Genomic DNA, 18987 nt, shown 5'->3' on the forward strand with positions numbered 1-18987 from the left:
GGGCCCAGGATGGTTTGGGGGTGCAGCAGCTGATGTTTATTTGGGACTAGTATCCCTATGCCAGATCTTGGGGGTCTTGCCCCCTGCATCTCTCGCCTTAGCCTCAGTCGTCGCTGTCGAACTCCGAGGACAGACCCTGCAGCAGGGGCAGGGACATGGAGTGCCGGTCGGGGTCCCCGGGGCCCCCACCCTGGGCTCCTGGTGGGGGGCTGCGGGGGCTGAAGAGCCAGTTGTCTGCCAGGGTTGGGGATATAGTCACAGCTTAACTCATGCCCTGGCCTTTATGCCTCCCTAGTCCCTCCCTCTGGTCCTTTCTTCTGTCCCCACCCTCTCACCAGGGCCATGCTTCCATCTTACCCTCCCCTGACTCTTTCACTCCATTCCTCTCATCAGGGTCCAGTACACAGTCACAGGTGCCCCACACATTCCTGGGCTACCTTTCTGAGCCATCTCCCTCCTCCACCTTGTCCCATCCCTCTCATTTCCATTTCCCTCAGCAGTACCTGACAGCATCTGAGGTCCCCTCCGGAAGGGGTTTCGGCCCTTGTAGGAGAATCTGGTGGGTCTCCCATCTGGCCCTTCCTGGGGAGGTGGTGTAGGTGGGGCTGGGACAGGTTGGGACACATCAGCAGCTTCAGGGGTGTTGGCAAGGGCAGGTGTGGGCACCAGAGTTGGCATGAGGCTGAGGTTGGGTCTGACCCAGTTGGCCCCATGGGGCAATGGGTCTTTTGTCAGGGGCTTCTGTGGTCCCAGCACACCCTTGGGCTGTAGTGAAAACTTGAGGCAGGAGAAGGCAACGGGCAGTGAACGCTGTAACCGAAGCAGCTGGGGCTCATGGGCTGTGGGCAATAGCCCCAGCTGCAGCCAGGAACAGCAGAAGACCTGGTAGATGACATAGATGCTATGGGTACTTCGGAGCCAAGGAAGAGTCTGCTGTAGGCTCACCTGCCCTGGTGGCAGCAACAGGAAGGCCACCTTCTTGCGCAGGCCACCCAAATGCAGGCGAATTCGGCAGGGTTGCCCATCCAACAGTCGCATCTCTTCATAGGCTATCTCTGCTCGGCCATTTGGTGAGTATTCCCGAGTGCAGTGGGCAAAGGCACCCTCAGACCCTGCCTGTTCCAGGAGACTTGGCAGTGGCCCCACTGGCTGCAGGGCCCGCCGGCCCTGGCGACCTGGTAAGATCAGGCGGGTGTGGGCTGGGCGGGACTGTTTCACTAGCACACCCAGTAAATCATAGCAGGCTGCATCCGACAAGAAAGGTACTGCTACTACGCTGGACCCAAAACGCTCCTCGATGACCTGCAAGTGGCCAATTCATAGATCAAGGTCTGAGTTGGGTTAGGAGTTCACTGGTAACCTACTCTATACTGACCCTCCACTGTTCACACAGTTGTGCTCAGACTGTCATATCATACTTCTGCTTACCTCCCAGTTTTCCTGCAGTAAAACATTAAATGTCTACTATGTGCCAGGCTTTTCTAGACACAAGGAATATATAAAAGAATGAGACTTTGTCATTATCCTAATATAGGTCAGTCTAGTGGGGAATACAAAAATGAAAGGAGTGGTCAGCTAAGTAAAATAATAGAAAGGTGTGGTGGAGACAGAAGAAGTGATTAACAGCCTTTGCCTTTGATAGAAAGGAGGATGAAATAGTTTCTAAGTGGTAATACTTGAACTTTGGAGGAATTAGCCAGGTGAGAGAATGGCCAGTCGAGGCAGAGGGAGCAACCAGTGGAAAAACCTGAATCTACAAACCAAGAAAAGCCCTTCAGGAACACATAATTTCAATATTACTGAAATGTAGAGTGAGATGAAGAAGGGGAGGTAGACAGGAACTAGAACCTCATGCTTAAAGTGTTGTACTCTTCTTCCTATCCTCAATCCCCAAATCTCACATGTCCGTATTCCTACTCAATGGCATTGTCCACTTGATTGGATTGGTAGAATTCATCAATGATTCTTTAAGGCTGCTTTGTTTTCTGCTACCTAAAGCTATTTTGGAAGTGCTGCTCTCTAGCTTAAGAGGAAGGTTAGCTAACTGATGGAGTGTGCCTACACTGCAGACCAGCTGGGGTAGATTGATGACTACAGTCTTGTCACCTGGCCAGGGAAATAACTCGTGTTCTTTCTCGATCTGCATGGAGGAATTCCCCTCTCATTCATTCTTTTGTGTCACGAGACATGGAATACCTTCTTTTGGATGGATGAGGCAAGTTGCAGAACAGCTCTGAGAAGGGCCAGTTGGTTTTCCATGGGTGAGAGCAGAACACAAAGAGATTGGGCATTTTGGGATAGAATGCTCTACACATGACAGTGAAAGTTTAGTTACCAAGCATAACTACAAAATCCCACCCTAGCTGCACCTTTTGTTCCTAGGATCCTGGTAATGAGGTAAATGGAAATGTCTCCAAAAGTCCCTTCTAACAGGAGGAATATGACATTTAATAAAATATCTGGTGCTTATAGTCCAAGTTTCTGCTAAAAGAGTAAGTCTATGATTTAGCTGCAGGCTCTCTCCTAGCACATAGATATTTGCCATGGAGATTTATTAGGTCCTCTTTCTTATCCTTGAGGGCCCCACTGGTTGTCCTACAATAGGAAAAATAATGTTTTCAATTATTTGCTGGGGTGACTATGTTCTTTGTAGAGTTAGCATCTGAGAACACTACCTGTTGCCACTGAACTTCAATATCTGGGTTCAGTTTTGTGGAATTTAGAGGTCTTGCAAATTTAAGTCAGATCACAAGGGCAGCCGAGGAAAGTGATGATGGAAGATTGTCTTGGATATTCTTTTTGTGGTTTGAATTTTTAAGGGGTAGCCCTTTTTTTTTTTTTTAAATAGCAATTTTTTTTAATTGATTTTGTAAAAATATTACATTAAAAAAATATGAGGTCCCATTCAACCCCACCACCCCCACCCCACCACTCCCCCCCCCCAGCAACACTCACTCCCATCATCATGACACATCCATTGCATTTGGTAAGTACATCTCTGGGTATCTCTGCACCTCATGGTCATTGGTCCACATCATGGCCTATACTCTCCCCCATTCCATCCAGTGGGCCCTGGGAGGATTTACAATGTCCGGTGATTGCCCCTGAAGCACCATCCAGGGCAACTCCAAGTCCCAAAGGCGCCTCCACATCTCATCTCTTCCTGCCATTCCCCATACCCATCAGCCACCATGTCCACTTTTCCCACTCCAATGCCACCTTTTCTCTGTGGACCTTGGATTGGTTGTGTCCGTTGCACCTCTATGTCAAGAGGAGGCTCAGATTCCACATGGTTACTGGATGCAGTCCTCCTGCTTTCAGTTGTAGGCACTCTAGGCTCCATGGTGTGGTGGTTGTCCTTCTTCAACTCCATCTTAGCTGAGTGAGGTGAGTCCAATAAATCAGATTGTAGGAGCTGGAGTCTGTTGAGGCTCAGGGCCTGGCTATCATATTGTCAATAAAAAGATTCAATCCCCTAAATATATCTTAAACCCCAATACCAACTACAATTCCAGTAAAGTAGCATGATAGTCTTATGAAAAGAGATCCCCTCTGGGTCCAGTTTCATCACGCAGAAACACCAGCTCCAAAGAAGGGCCATCTGACATGGCAGTGAACCCTATCTGCCATGACCATAGAACCCGTGGGTCCCTTTAGCCCTCAAAGGAACCAATACCTGGGGATTGTATCTACTTTATCTGTCTCTTAGACTCTGCTCAGTTATGCATAAGGGCAATCCTTCTGACAGCCTCCAGACTCTTTTTTTTTTTAGAGACTCATAGCCATATAAACTCATTTCTCCTTTCTATTTCCCCCTTACATTAGGTCAAACAGCATTTTAAAGTTATATTATTCTATGTAGACAGGGATATTCTACTGATCCGCAACGAACCTTCAATTCAAGGTCATTTTCCAGTTGCATTATCAGTTGTTACTTGATAGTGATCCCTCGGTGCCAGGGAGGCTCATCCCCGGGTGTCATGTCCCACGCTGGGGGGAAGGCATTGCATTTAGATGCTGAGTTAGGCTTCGAGACTGGCCACATTTGAGTAACATGAAGGCTGTCAGGAGGAAATTCCCAGGCACAGGGCTGCTCTAGGCCTTGTTCTTATTTCAGGCATATAGGCTCACAAGCATAGTCATTAGTATCAGGGGCTCACTGTTGGACCCTCATTTCTTCTCGGTCCTTGCCGCTGCACTTGGGGGACTGCCGCTGCTCCCCTAGGGACCATGGCACAGCACCCCCAGCCAGGGACCCAGTACCCCCCCCAGCTGTAGTTTTTAATTGTTGCCACTATGAGTATATCCAAACATTACCATGCACCCTGGACATATGTAAGGGATAGCTCCTGAGCCCTGTTTAGCCAGATGTTCTACAAAGTGCCTAATAAACTGACAACAGTTCTGGAGAGAGAAAACTAGGTAACTTAAACATGTCCTATTCCTTGAATTTGCCATGTGTTGTCATTGATTATCCTGCACTTTTCTTCTCTGACTTTCCTGACAACTTTCCTTTTAAATAGGCTGAGCTTTTCTGAAACTGAGAGATAGTATAGCTTTCTAATAGATGAAGATTTTATTTACTTTCATTCTCTGATTGATCTAGGAGCAACTCTCTACACTGTTGAAACTATTTAGTCTAATTCTTGGGAGAATTCACCTGTTACTGCTTCCCTGTGAAGCGGGCGTTTGGTGAGCAGCACACATGGGAGCTAGTAGGCACAACTTTAAGTCTAATAGGCACTATTTTAAGATGCTTGTGTTAAGCTTGGTGGGCTTTCTTCTATGAGTGCTTTATTTATTTATTTATTTCAATTTGCTAATATTTTATTTGACATTTTACATATATGTCATTATTTTTTTCATTTTGCTATCTTGAACAGTTTTTTTATATGAGAATGGTTCTTTACTAGTAATATGAAGTAGGAAGCTTTCTGTTTTCATTATTCTTTTTTTTTTTTAATTTAAATTATTTATTTTTAAAAATTACATTCAAAAAATATGAGGTCCCATTCAACCCCACCGCCCCCACCCCCCACTCCCCCCACAGCAACACTCTCTTCCCTCATCGTGACACATCCATTGCACCTGGTAAGTACATCTCCGAGTATGACTGCTCCCCTAGTCAATGGTCCACATCATAGCCCACACTCTCCCACATTCCATCCAGTGGGCCCTGGGGGGCTCTACAATGTCCCGTAATTGTCCATGAAGCACCACCCAGGACATCTCCTCGTCCTGAAAACGCCTCCACATCTCATCTCTTCCTCCCATTCCCCAAACCCAGCAGCCACTATGGCTACCCTTCCCACACCCATTCCACATTTTCTCTGTGGACATTGGATTGGTTGTGTCCATTGCACATCTATGTCAAGTGGGGGCTTAGATTCCACATGGATACTGGATGCACTCCTCCTGCTTTCAGTTGTAGACACTCTAGGCTCCATGGTGTGGTGGTTGACCTTCTTCAACTCGATGTTAGCTGAGTGGGGTAAGTCTAAGAGTGCTTTAAATTCACTCTCCTTCAAATCACATCATCAGAATCTGTTCTCTAAATTCCCCAATCTGAGAGATTTGTTCCAACCCGAGAAATTGTTGGCCATTTCGTCTGCAGCTGGCGAGTTAGTTGGTGGGATTTGTTGGACACCTGCAGCCCAGGATACAGCTGAGATCTCCCTGCTCCTTGAAATCTACCTATTTGTCTCAAAACCCAACTTTATAATTCTTTGGTCATTAAGGTGAGGGGAATATCTGAAGAGGCTGAAGGTAAAGTCCAGGCTCTTTAAGAAGCTTAAAGGGCTTTTCATGGACAGACACCCTGTACTTCTTCAGCTTCATTTTCATGAATTCCCCATTTGCACTCTGCTCTAGAAGACTATTTGCAGTTAACCAAAGGTGGATTTTTCTTTTTCCTCTCCTGGCTTTTGCTTGTGTTCTACATTTTATAAGTACATTACTTACTTCACTCACCCACCCGCCTGTCATTAACTCATTCAGGTAATTGTTAAGCAACTTTCATGTGCCGATGTCTCTTCTCCCTTTGTGTGAATAACACCTACTTCCTTTAGGAAGCTTGACTGACCTCCTAAGTCCTACCTTGGACTTAGCAGCTCTCCTCTCTGCTCTCATAGCTTCTTGTACATTGCCTTTCAAGGAATCTTCCATACTGTTTTTGCAATCGTGATTAAATGGGACAGTTTGTGTAAAGTACTTAGGGCAGTGCCTGGCACATAAGCGCCAAGTAAAAGTTATCTTCAGGCTTCCCACCCCTTCTCACAAGCTGTTTAGGCCCATTCTAGTCACACCTTATTCCCTCCACTGTAGCCCCTTTACTTTACTCACCTTATCCTTAATGAGGGTCCAGGTGGCATCAGCTTCATCCAGTGTCAGCAGGTGGGGGGTACCAGCCAACATGATGGGGTGTGGGGCTGTGGGAAGGGTTGGGAAGGCAGTGACTGCTGCAGGAACCCCAAGTTGCCCAGGGAAGTGAGGGCCCAGGCCTTGGGCTTTGACCTACTACAGCATGAGGTCATAGAGGTCCTGCTGGGTGATGGGGCATTGGGTGGGGAGAGGATAGTCAACTTTCCTGGTTTCACTCTACCCTCAGTCTGAGTCCATATACTTGAGTCATCTATGCATCCTCCGTTAGAGGTGGAAAACACATATCTGTTGGGGTGCTTGTGTGTGTAGTTTTTGGTCTAAGTTCTTTAAGGAAACAGGATCAGACCTCTCCTCCATTCAGCAGCTGCTCTGAAGACATTTGCTATCTTCAGCTGCAGGTGATTTCTGCATGAGGTTGGATCAGAGTCCTGAAGGATCATGGGAGAAGTATAGGTCAGGACCTATACTGAAAACCAAGCAGTGGTTCTCAACCTCGGCTGCATATTGGAATTACCTGGGAGCTTTAAAATTACTGATGAGTGGGTCCCACCCCCAGGGGTTCTGATTTAATTGGTTTGCGATGTTCCTGGGTATCAGGATTTCTAAAAGTGTCCCAGGGAATTTTAATGTGCAGCCTACATTGAAACCCACTATTAATGGGTGGGTTGCAATTGCAGTGAAAACCAGGTGTGTGTGCAAGTGTGTGTGCTATGCTGAGCAGTCAGTGCGAAGAGTAAGAATCTAATTGGGATAATGTTGCCTTCATAACTGGAAGAATTTTTGAAAAACCAGAGTTACCAGGGAAATTTCAGGAAAATTTCCTTCATGTTCTGCTTCCTGTCCTAGGTTTGTTTATGTCTAGTAGCTTCTCTCTCACTCCTTATCTATCTCTGGTCTCTCCTTGGTTCTCTGTCTGTAATCTTAACCTGGTGCTTTGCAGAAGAGTAATACTTTAGGGAAGAACCACTCTAGAGAGCCTTTTCAGTAGCTGCTTTTCCACTGTTCAAGGAGTCCTCCTCCCTCTGAATCCCTCTGGAGAGTTTTCTGTGATCCCAAGAAGAACTCATATGGGTAGAAAGCATCTTTCCTGTGGCAGTTTGATATTATTTATGAATTCCAAAAAGATAGAGATTATGTTTGTAAACTGGTCTGTTCTTCTGGTCATGATACCCTTTGATTGATTTAAATCCACAGGCTTTCCGTTTACTTGATTAAATCAAATCAAGATTAGGGCTTTGCTTCAGCATGTCATTAGGGCATGCAGGGTTGAGTCCCTGTCCCCTTGGTGGGCATATAAACAGACCCTCACAGAAGTAAATACACAGAATAAGATGCATATGTGAAGAGAGAGCTCCACAGATACAGAAGAGGAGAGGAATTTGATCCTGTTGCTCCAGGAAGAGAGATGACCCATTCGCCTGATAGTTTAGAGCTGACCTTGTGATGAGAACAGAGCAAATGAGCCTGGAAAGAAATAAGCTGTCCAGCCCATAGCTGAGATAGGAAGAAGCTGGGCCCGTGGAGCCTTAAGAGGAAAGGAAGGCTGAACCTTTGCGGACATCGCCTGCCATCTTGCTTCAACATGTGGTAACAGACATTTGGTGAGAAAGCACCTTTTATGGTACTTTGAATTGGACTCTTTATGGCCTTGAAACTGTAAGCTTCTACCCCAAATAAATGCCCTTTATAAAAGCCAACAGAATTCTGGTACTTTGCACCAACACCCCTTTGGCTGATTAATATACTTCCCTAGCCCACAATATAGAGCTTTTCCATGAAGTGGTATATTTTCTAAGCTGGCTGATATGAGCGGGAGCACACTGAAGGGTCCTACAGTGATGGAAAAGAGGGTTGTCAAGGAGAGTTTCCCAAAGGAAATGTGACCAAATGGCCTCACTAGAGCAGGTTTCCCTAGACAGACTCAAGGGTGTGGTTGCCAGTGAGTAGACCCTGTGTGCCGGGAGAGGAATTAACAGTACCAAATATTAATCAAGCTCTTGCATGTGAGGGGCTGTCCCAAACAATTTGGGTGCATGCACTAAGTTAATCCTTATAGTAATCTTTTCTAGGAGGTACTATTACTCCATTTTACAAGAGAGGGTAAATAATTAGCCGAGGGCCATATAATGAGCTAATGGAGAATATAGGATTCAAATCCAAGTCTTCCTGATTCCGGCTTTAACCATTAAACAGTAGTTCCTTTTGGTTAAGGCAGAAACTTCCTTTTGGTTAAGGCAGAAACTAACATATTCCATCTACTTGCCTTAGTGTGTGGTGGGAGGGATGCGTACTAGATGTGCAAAGTGGTGTAGTGAAAGGGAAATGGGAGGATGAGAGAAGAGCTGCAGTGAACCAAATTGGACCTAGAAACCCTGAGTTTCTTAAGACAGGCAGAACCAAGTCTTCTCCACCTGCCTCTTTAGCACATTTTTATTATGTTTGAGGAGAGGCCACGTGGCATAGTATAGTTGGCATCTCTATTCTCTCTAGAAAGGAATTCTGAATGAGGTAGACAGGGAGAGAGAGACACATACAAGGAGGAGAGACACAGACATGGGCAAAACTGATAATGTAAAGAGACAAATGCAGAGAGAGGTACAGAGACAGAGTTACTGATAAACAGAGGCAGAGGTTGATGCACATCCAGATCATGAGGGGGTTCCGGAATGAGAAGAGGCGAATGAGGTAGGTGCAGGGATGGTGGGCCTTAGATGGAAGGGATGAAGAGGGTCTGTTTAGGATATTTTTTCTTGGAGAGGGACTCAGAAATTGGGGATAAATTCCTCAAGCAATACTTTGTCTTTTCTCTCTTGTCTGATTACCAGGATTCTCTAGGCTTCCTAAATTCCACTCTGCCCTACCCTGGTATCAAGTAAGTTTGTGTTTGTGGCTCATAGAATCTGAGACTGAAACAAAATTACTAAAGAAAAGCATGACAAGTAAGTTCTGCATGGAGATGGTAAACCCAGTGGCTGTGCTGCTTGAGGGCCATACCCTATTCATGGAGTTTGCCTTCAATGTGGCATGATCTGAGGTCTCCCTGGGAAAGAGGCACAGATCATTTAGAGTGGTGGGAACACAAGGGGAATGAACAAATGGAGGCTGTTTGTCCAGAGAACATGAGGTTCTCTGCCAGAACCCCTAGGGCAGTATAGAATAGTGTTGACAGCAAAGACTTCAGAATGTTAAAGAACCCTAACAAGTCTCTTCACTTTTCTCAGGCTACAATCGTACACACCCCTAATCCCTCATTTGAAACATTTGGGGACAGATGTGTTTTGGAATCTAGGATTTTTCGGATTTTAGAAAGGGGATATAGTATATCTTAATGTAGCATATATTAAATACCCCAGTGGGATTCAGAGCAGTGTCCTGTAATCAGATCAATGTTTCTGTAACTATAACAAATATTCATTCTAAGATAAATAAAGACTATAAAAAGACTCATAACTGTTCAGGTCAGGTTTTGGGCCAAATTTATAAGAAGACTACTGTTTGTTGAGAGATCTTTATTTTGTTATTGTCGACAAGGGATTGTGGCCTTATAATTCTTAGGTTGTGAGGAATGAGAGGGCAGATGAAACCTTCTAAGCCAATCATATGGTAGGTATGTTTGCAGTCTCAATCCAGAACAAAATACAAATGTCCTAGGATTTTTGGCTCAAAATAAAAAGTTCTTACAATGGACAATGTTCAGCTTTGGAACCAGCTGCCTTGGAGAGTTGTACACAACCATGGAGTGAAGTGCTTTAAAAGAGCGGCTTCCTGCGGCGGGAGGATGTCAGAATCCATTGCTTAAACGTAATTTCCCTGTTCATGTACCAGAGGGAATAGGCAAAAAATGGTGTGTGTATGGGTGACAGGGTTGTCACACATTTCTTTATAATAACATAATAAACATCCTACTGCATACATCTTTGTTCACATCTTTATTTTCTCAGGATACATTTATTAAAGGGGAATCACTTAGAAGAAGGTTGTGCACATCTGAAAGACATGTGACATACCTTAAGATGAGAATTTCATTGCAGTTATTCCCAAACATTGCCTGGAGGGTTTTTGTGTTTTTTTTTTTTTTGTAATAGAAGATCTGGAGACACTGTTTAGTGCAACAACAAATAGTCATTAAGCACCTACAGTGTGCCTAGAGGACTTTTAAACTCAGAACTTCATGAAAAAGATTAGTCTTGAGAGAATAATTGAGCCCATACTTGAGCGAAAAAAAAAATACATAGATTTACTCTTCACCCACTTGGTTTCAGGGTGATGACACCTCTGAAAATCACTCGGAGCTCTGGGCGCTATGTCTTTAGTTGCCTGCTAATGAACTGCTGAGACCCCATGTGACCCTGTAGATGGCACCACCTGCTTTTTCAGATCTGAGTCTCTTCTGTATGGTATCCATGGTGCTTGGTCCAGCTATTTGCTTAGAGGGCTAGGTTGCTCCTTGCTTCAGATTATCATGGCTAACTCCAATGACTGATTATGATAATTTTCCTGGAGAGCTTGGGTCTGCTTGTGCAGCCGCAGCTTTCTCTGATGTCATAACAGTGACTCCCTGCCTTTGTCTGAGATTAACCCATTCTGAAATCCTTGCTGGCGTGAAAGATCTTTTGTCCAAAGTCCCTTCCAGTCTGGATTCTTAGCTGAAAGTAAATCCCCTGGGCAGCATCATGAGACTTCCTATTTAATATATCTGAAAATTCTCTGGCATCTGTAGTAGTGTGAAATATCCCCATTTCATCCTCTTATACCAACAAGTGCTTCTAGGGATGTTGGCCAGGGTGATGGTGCAGAAAAGGGCAGGATGGCAAGAGACCATAGTGGCTCTGGACCTCAGGTAAGCAGATGACATGATTACAGAGATTTTCTGGAAATCAGTCTCTTTCAGTTGGATCTCTGTCTCTTAGAGCTGCAGGCCAAAGGAGAGAAGTTCTAGGTATTTATACTTAGGGTTTTATCAGGATCATGGGGGTGGGAAAGATAGGGATTATACATGAAACCAAGATTTTCTCCAAACTTAAAATGTCTTAAAGACCAGTGTCTGTGCTAAGTTGGGACCCACATTATCCAGATTCACAGAAGGTGGGGAATAAACCTGTTTAGTTCCTTCCCTGGGTATAGGCTAAAAACAGGATCTGACTCCAGGGATAGAGGGCTGTGATCCCAGACAACTTCTTAAGCATGTGCCTCCGGAGGCAGTGTCATCCTTCTCAGACCCCCAAGTTTGGGATCCAACAACATTTATTTGGCATCAAGGACAGAAGTAGATGGAGACAATGGTGGGGGGGAGTGTTCTTTAAGTTAAACTTTGAGCATTATTATCCCACAGTAGGTCCCTGATCTCCTTTCTTATTTTTCTGTGTGTAATGCTTCCCTCCTCCTCCCAAGCAGGACATATGACTAGGCCAAGGGCTACAGATGCCAGTGTGGTGCACATAGTAGGGGTTTCACAGCAAATACCTTTTGAATGATTATCACAGTCATGCAGACAGAGGGATAAAGATGACATAATCCGCACCTCCTGACCTCAGACTTCTCAGCGTTCTCCCATCTCCACTCAAAGGCTTCACTATTTTACTGTTTAGCAGAACTGGCTTTTTTTGGATTTGAAAGTTTCCAGAAGTCGGTCCCTGATCTGCTTGGTGCGGGCCCCGTAGATGAGGGGGTTGAGGGCAGGTGGCAGCAGCAAGTAGATGTTGGAGAGAAGGATATGCACTGACTTTGGGACAGTGTGACGACCAAAGCGGTGTGTGAGGTAAGAGAAGAGGCCAGGTACATAGAAGGCCAGAATGACACAGATGTGGGAACTGCATGTACCAAGAGCCTTGGCACGAGCCTCCCAGGTAGGAAGCCGGAGGACAGCATGAGCAATGAGCCCATAGGAACCAGTAATACCCAGAATATCCACACCTGACACGGCCAACGAAAGCACTAGCCCATATAAGTTGTTGGTCCTTGTGTCACCCACCACCAGCTCTACCACTGCCATGTGTGCACAGTAAGCATGGCCTACAGTTTTGGCTCGGTAGTGCCCAAATCGTGCCACCAGAAGAGGGAAAGGCACAACAATAACCACAGCTTTCAGTGCCAGCCCGAGGGCTCCATAGCCCACACGGGCTTTGGTGACTAGGATGGGGTAATGTAGTGGACGTCCTATGGCCACAGCACGATCACAGGCCATGGCCAACAGTACACCAGATTCCATGGCAGTCAGTGCATGTACAAAGAACATCTGGACGAGACAGGTAGTGTATGGCACAGACCGGGGTCCAAGCCACAACACAGCCAGCAGCCCTGGGGCTATAGATGTGGCTAAGCCCAGGTCTGTGGCTGCCAATGTGGCCAGGAGTAGAAACATGGGCTGGTGTAGCATGGTATCTATCCATACCACTGCCAATAGTGCTCCATTACCCAGCAGGGCCAGCAAGTACATGGGCCCAAAGACCAGTGTCAGCCAAGCCTGGGCACCCCGTAGCCCTGGAATGCCAGTCAGTAGGAAGAAATATGGGTGCCAGAAGGTAGAGTTGGGCTCTGGAGCTTCTGCCATTTTGTGTATGTATGTATTGGGGTGGGGATGGGGGAGGCGGGAGGCATGAAACTTTAGGCTTATGGGGGCATGACTCCTGACGGGAAGGACAAGGTGTGTCACAGAGGCACAAACCCATCCATGGAGTATGTATAGAGGGAGTGCAGTGCTGGGGAGGATCACAGGGCTGTGAACTCTGGTTGAGAGTGTTGGCTGGATAATCAAGGTACAAACCTGGCTAGGATGAGAGAATCCTTTGCGTTTGAAAGCCTATGAGTGTTTCAGGGGAGAAGTTGGTGAACAGTGGTAGTGAGGAAGGGGGCTGGCTGCTTCAGTGGCTGGTACCAGATGGAGCCCCTCCCTCCAACTGGTCAGGTGGGGCTGGAGCTGAGATAAATGCTTCTCCTCAGGGTCTAAATAAAGACAGTCTCAGTCTCTGTAGATGGGGAGAAAGCCGTGCCAGATGGGGATCAGGGTTCAGCTGGTCCTGTCCCTCAGTGTGTATCCTTGGGCAGGGCCTTTTGTTTTTCTGGGACTCAGCTTTCTCAGCTCTACAATGGGGGTGAGAAGCAATGATCTTAGGCATTTTCCAGTGCTTTCATTCTTGGCATCAACCCTCTACACAGGAAGGACAACAGTAGAAAGAAAGGGAGAAACTGGAGAGGCAGTTAGATGGGATTCTGGAGTAAAGCTGGAAGCCTGGTCAAATAGGAGAAAACTTGCTAGGGTTTTTGGGGTAGGGGGATGCTCACATTAGTTGGAACTCAATGACGAAGTAGTGAACTTAGATACGAGCTGGAGAGTTGAAGTTGGACGTGGCAAACAACGGAGAATAAGACAAATGGCAGCAGAAGAGAAGCTTCCCTTGTCTTCTTTCCTTCTTCACAATTCATAAGAGGGTCTAACTAGCTTTGTCTTATTCGCGGGATGCCAGAGGAAGTTGAAGTGACAGAAGGGGTAGAAAATGGCACTTAACCCATAGTAGCTGCCATATGAGGAAGAAGCATCTATGAAGGAGGCAGGGCAAGTAGAACTCACTCCTCACAACAGGAGCCTCATGTTGAAAGACAAAGAAAGTACCCGCAGAAAGCTTGACTGGAGCTAGATCCTGAGGGCTGTGTGTTGGGATGTTGACAGCTTTTCTTCTCTCCTTGCCTATGGGGCCTTTTATGTGGCTGTTCTTGCTTCCCTCAGGGCCCTTACTCCTCTCACCTATGCTACTTTAACCATTCCCTGTTCTGCCTCTTTGTTCTGTGCTGATAGGTCCAGTAATTCAGGAAATAGAGTAAGGAGGCAGAGATGGGGGCAGGCAAGGGAAGAGACTTCTTGTGGGAGTGGAAAGATCTGGGAAAGAGAAACACTTCCTCTGGGAGATCTTTGTTGACTCCCTAATGCCTAGGAGAGAAGACCTTGCTTTACTCTTTAATAACATCTATCCCACTCTATTGTAATTACTTGTTTGTGCCTCTTTCTCCCACTAGACGCACTGAATTATGGCCGTTGCTTCTTATTAACCACAGTATCACCACTGCTCATCACAATGCCTGGCATCACAATGCTGGCTATGAATAAATACATATTGCTGACCCAAACAGACTGCTAACTAACGGGGTCTCACAGTTTTAGGAACTTTAGGCCTCTAAATTAGAAGAGAAAGAGTATCATACACGATCAATCAAAGTCCACTGAGTACAGTGCATTCTGTTATAATGAGACCTATCCTAAAAATCACCACACTATGCAAAGTCACTCATTGATAACCACGGAACTTTTGGGAAAAATGGGGCTAGGGGAATTTTTTGCAAAAACTTTGTAACAGTTTTTAAAAAAGAAACCTAACAAAAATGGTAGCATAGTTTTTACATGTTAAATGTTTAAGAAATACATAAATAGTGCAATTAATATAGTATTTCACTTTGAAAAAACTTTAGTTGTGTTGATTGTTGAGTTATTGTGAAGTGGAAGAAGGCTAACCGGAAATCTAATGGAAAGTTGTAATATCAGATGTGGATGGGTGTGGCTCATAGCCCAAGTGGTGAACTGAGGTAGCTGGTAGATGTTTGATATGTGTGCATATATGCATTTTGGGTACGCCTGTGTGGATTTGTTTCAGCTGGGTGTAGATTTCTGTGTTCACCTACTGTTTCTCATGGCTGGAATTACATATAGGCCAACATGGAATTCATGTTATACTCAGTTCCCTAATATATCAATTATAATGGGACAAATTTGCATTTTCAAAACAAATGTTAAAACAGAACTGATTGAGTTGCTTTGTGCCTGACTCTGTGCCAACTGGTGAGGCTACAACGGTAATAACAAGAAAAACCCTGCCCTCAAGGACCTCACAGTCTATTGAACACAGTGATATAAACAGTTGTTGGAATGCTATTAAGATAATTGCTGGGAAGTAGATGTGGCTCAAGCCCTTGGGTGCCTGGCTACCACATGGGAGGTCCTGGGATGGGTGCCTTTGAGCAAGACAGCAAGCTGATGTGAGGGGCTGGCCTGGCGAGCTGAAGCTACAAGGTGATGGCGCAAAAAGATGATGACACACGGAAACACAATGAGAGACACAATAGGCAGGGACTGAAGGTGGTTCAAGTGATTGGGTGCCTCTTTCCCACATGGGAGGTCCTGGGTTCAGTTCCCAGTGCATACTAAAAAAAAAATGAAGAGGAGAAGACAGCAAGCACAAAACAATGTGTTTGTGTGTAAATAAATAAATAAAATAAATCTTAAAAAAGAAAAAAGATAATTGCTTTAACTCAGGTAAGTACCAGAAAAGGCAGTGCAGAGGAGTTGCTCACTCTTCCTGGCAGAATCAGGGAAGTCTTCTATGAATAACAGGAACAATAGCTAACACTCACATAGAGTTTCCTTTATGCAGACACTGCTCTAAGCCCTATCATCTTTTTTTTTTTTTTTCTAACTTTATTCTGTACATTTAATAATTGAAAATATAAACAATTAAAAACTAGAAAAAAACACAGTTGAATAAAAAACCATACATTTCTTAATTAAATGTACTGGATACCTATATATATATATTTTAAAGATTTTTAAAAAAAATTTATTTCTCTCCCCTCTCCCCGCCTCCTCCCCCCGCCCCAGTTGTCTGGGCTCTGTGTCCATTTGTTGTGTGTTCTTCTATGTCCGTGGCATGGGGAATCCATGTCTGTTTTTGTTCCATCATCTTGCTGCATCAGCTCACCTTGTGTGTGGCACCACTCCTGGGCAGGCTGCACTTTTTTCATGTGGGGCAGCTTTCCTTATGGGATGCACTCCTTGCACATGGGGCTCCCATTTGTGGGGGACACCCCTGCGTGGCATGGCACTCCTTGTGCGCATCAGCACTACGCGTGGGCCAGCTCATCACATGGGTCTGGAGGCCCTGGGTTTGAACCCTGGACCTCCCATGTGGTAGGCAGATGCTCTATTTGTTGAGTCAAATCAGCTTCCCTATAATTAAAAAAAAAAAAAATGTTACATAATGTATTTGGTTCATAGTAATACAATCATACAGTATTTGTCCTTTTGTGTTTGGCTTGCTTCACTCAACATTATGTCCTCCAGGTTCATCCATGTTGTCATATGCTTTACGACTTATTTTCTTCTTACAACTGCATAATATTCCATCTTGTGAATAGACCATAGTTTATCCATTCATTTGTTGATGGATACCTGGGTTATTTCCAACTTCTGGCAATCTTGAATAATGCCGCTAAGAACATTGGTGTGCAGATGTCTGTTCGTGTCCCTGCTCTCAGTTCTTCTGCATATATACACAGTAATGATATTTCAGGGTCATGTGGCCAGTCTATATTCAACTTCTTTAGGAATTGCCAAACAGTCCTCCACATTGACTGTACCATTCTGCATTCCTACCAACACTGAGTAAGTGTTCCTATATCTCCACATCCTTTCCAACACTTGTAGTTCTGTCTTTTTAATAGTGGCCATTCTTATAGGAGTGAAATGATATTGTAGTTTTGATTTGCATTTCCCTAATCATTAGTGATGTTGAGCATTTCTTCATGTATTTTTTTGCCATTTGTATTTCTTCTTTGGACAAATGTCTATTTAAGTTTTTTGTCCATTTTTTAATTGGGTTGTTTGTCTTTTTATTGTTGAGTTGTAACATCTCTTTATATATCCTGGATATTAAGCCTTATCAGATATATGATTTCCAAATATTTTCTCCTGTTGAGTTGGCTGTCTGTTCTTCCTTTTGATAAAATCCTGTGAGGTGCAAAAGTGTTTAATTTTGAGGAGGTGCCATTTATCTATTTTTTCTTTTGTTGCATGTGCTTTGGGTGTAAGGTCCAAGAAAACACCACATAATACAAGGTCTTTAAGATGTTTCCCTACATTTTCTTCTAGTACTTTTATGGTCCTGGCTTTTATATTTAGGTCTTTGACCCATTTTGAGTTGATTCTTATATAGGGAGTGAGATAGAGGTCCTCTTTCATTCTTTTGGTTATAGATATCCAGTTCTCCCAGCACCATTTGTTGAAGAGACTGTTTTGTCCCATTAACATTAACTTGATAGGTTTGTAAAAAACCAGTTGACTGTATGGGTGACGGTTTATTTCTGGCTTCTCAATTCTATTCCACTGATTGGTAATTACCTTTCAAATTCTGTAAAGCAGGCTGTTGGAATTTTGACTGGTATTGCAATGGGCCTATAAATCAGTTTGGGTAGAATTGACATCTTCACAATATTTAGTCTTCCAATCCATGAACATGGAATGTCTTTCCATTTATTTAGGTCTTTTAAAATTTCTTTTAGCATTGTTTTGTAGTTTTCTGCATACAGGTCCTGTACTTCTTTGGTTAAATTAATTCCTAAGTATTTGAGTCTTTTTGTTGCTATTGAAAATGAAATCCCCCCTCTCTCCCCCAGATTTCCTCCTCAAATTGTTCAGTATCTATTGTGCAGAAACATTACTGATTTTTGCATGTTGATCTTGTATCCTGCCACTTTGCTGAACTCATTTATTAGCTCAAGTAGCTTTGTTGTGCATACTTCAGGATATTCTAAGTACAGGATCATGTCATCTGCAAACAGTGAGAGTTTTACTTCCTCTTTTCCTACTTGGATGCCTTTAATTTTTTTCTTAACTAGTTGCCCTAGCTAGAACTTCTAATACAATATTGAATAACAGTGATTACAGTGGGCATTCTTGTCTTGTTCCTGATCCTCTAGGGAAAGCTTTCAACCTTTTCCCACTGAGTATGATGGTGGCTGTGGGTTTTTCATATATGCCTGTAGCAGTTTGATATAGTTATGAATTCCAAAAATAGATATTGGATTATGTTTGTAATCTGGTCTGTACCTGGGCATGATTAAGTTATGATTAGGACTTTGATTGGGCCACATCATTAGGTTAAGACCCCACCCCTTGGTGGGTGGGGACTCACAGATAAAAGGCATGGTAAAAGACAGAGTTGAAGCTTTCTGATGCTGGAAGATTTTGATGTTGGAGTTTTGATTTGGAGGCCTGGGATGTAAGCACACAGAGGAAAGAGAAGCAACCCCTGGAAAGAGAGGACCTGAACCAGGAGAAGAACACAGAGGAATAGGGACTGCTCCTTAGACAAGGCAGAAACCCCAGGGAAAGAGAGACAGAGCCATTTGCCTGATAATCTACAACTGACCTTGTGGAGAGAGGTAAAGCCTAGAAAGCTTCATAGTCTACAGCTGACCTTGTTGTGAAAACAGAGGACCTGAGCCCAGAGAGAAGCAAGACCTGGGAAGAAAGAACCCAGGAAGCCTGGCAGATGTTGCCAGCCATCTTACTCCAACATGTGGAAACTGACTTTGGTGAGGGAAGTAACCTATGCTTTATGGCCTGGTTTCTGTAAGCTCCTACTCCAAATAAATACCCTTTATAAAAACCAGCAGATTTCTGGTATTTTGCATCAGCACCTCTTTGGATGACTAATACAATGCCTTTCATCATATTGAGGAATTTTCCTTCTATTCTTATCTTTTGAAGTGTTTTTTATCATAAAAGAATGCTGGATTTTTTTGGATGCTTTTCTGTGTTGATTGAGAGGATCATGTGTTTTT

At 44.3% G+C, this 18987-nt stretch overlaps 2 protein-coding genes across 2 annotated transcripts; both read right to left on the minus strand.

The window, feature by feature from the left end:
- Nucleotides 1–7: 7 nt before the first annotated feature.
- Nucleotides 8–6487, minus strand: C10H11orf42 (chromosome 10 C11orf42 homolog). The gene is made up of 3 exons (XM_004466908.5): nucleotides 6343–6487; nucleotides 504–1302; nucleotides 8–234 (listed from the first exon to the last, which is right to left on the minus strand). Exons 1-3 carry the CDS (start codon nucleotides 6412–6414, stop codon nucleotides 104–106), a joined length of 1002 nt encoding a protein of 333 aa, XP_004466965.1. The 5' UTR covers nucleotides 6415–6487; the 3' UTR covers nucleotides 8–103.
- Nucleotides 6488–11965: 5478 nt separating this feature from the next.
- Nucleotides 11966–12931, minus strand: OR52W1 (olfactory receptor family 52 subfamily W member 1). The gene has a single exon (XM_004466948.2). It carries the CDS (start codon nucleotides 12929–12931, stop codon nucleotides 11966–11968), a length of 966 nt encoding a protein of 321 aa, XP_004467005.2.
- Nucleotides 12932–18987: the final 6056 nt, after the last annotated feature.

Source organism: Dasypus novemcinctus, chromosome 10 (genome assembly GCF_030445035.2).
Source record: "Dasypus novemcinctus isolate mDasNov1 chromosome 10, mDasNov1.1.hap2, whole genome shotgun sequence".
Lineage (NCBI taxonomy): Eukaryota > Metazoa > Chordata > Mammalia > Cingulata > Dasypodidae > Dasypus > Dasypus novemcinctus.

Coding starts and splice junctions, on each gene's coding strand:
- OR52W1 (XM_004466948.2), bottom strand. CDS start 12,931: ATGGCAGAAGCTCCAGAGCCCAACTCTACCTTCTGGCACCCATATTTC.
- C10H11orf42 (XM_004466908.5), bottom strand. CDS start 6,414: ATGTTGGCTGGTACCCCCCACCTGCTGACACTGGATGAAGCTGATGCC. Junction 1,303..6,342: donor GGACCCTCATTAAGGATAAG/GTGAGTAAAGTA, acceptor GGCCACTTGCAG/GTCATCGAGGAGCGTTTTGG. Junction 235..503: donor GGGACCTCAGATGCTGTCAG/GTACTGCTGAGG, acceptor CAACCCTGGCAG/ACAACTGGCTCTTCAGCCCC.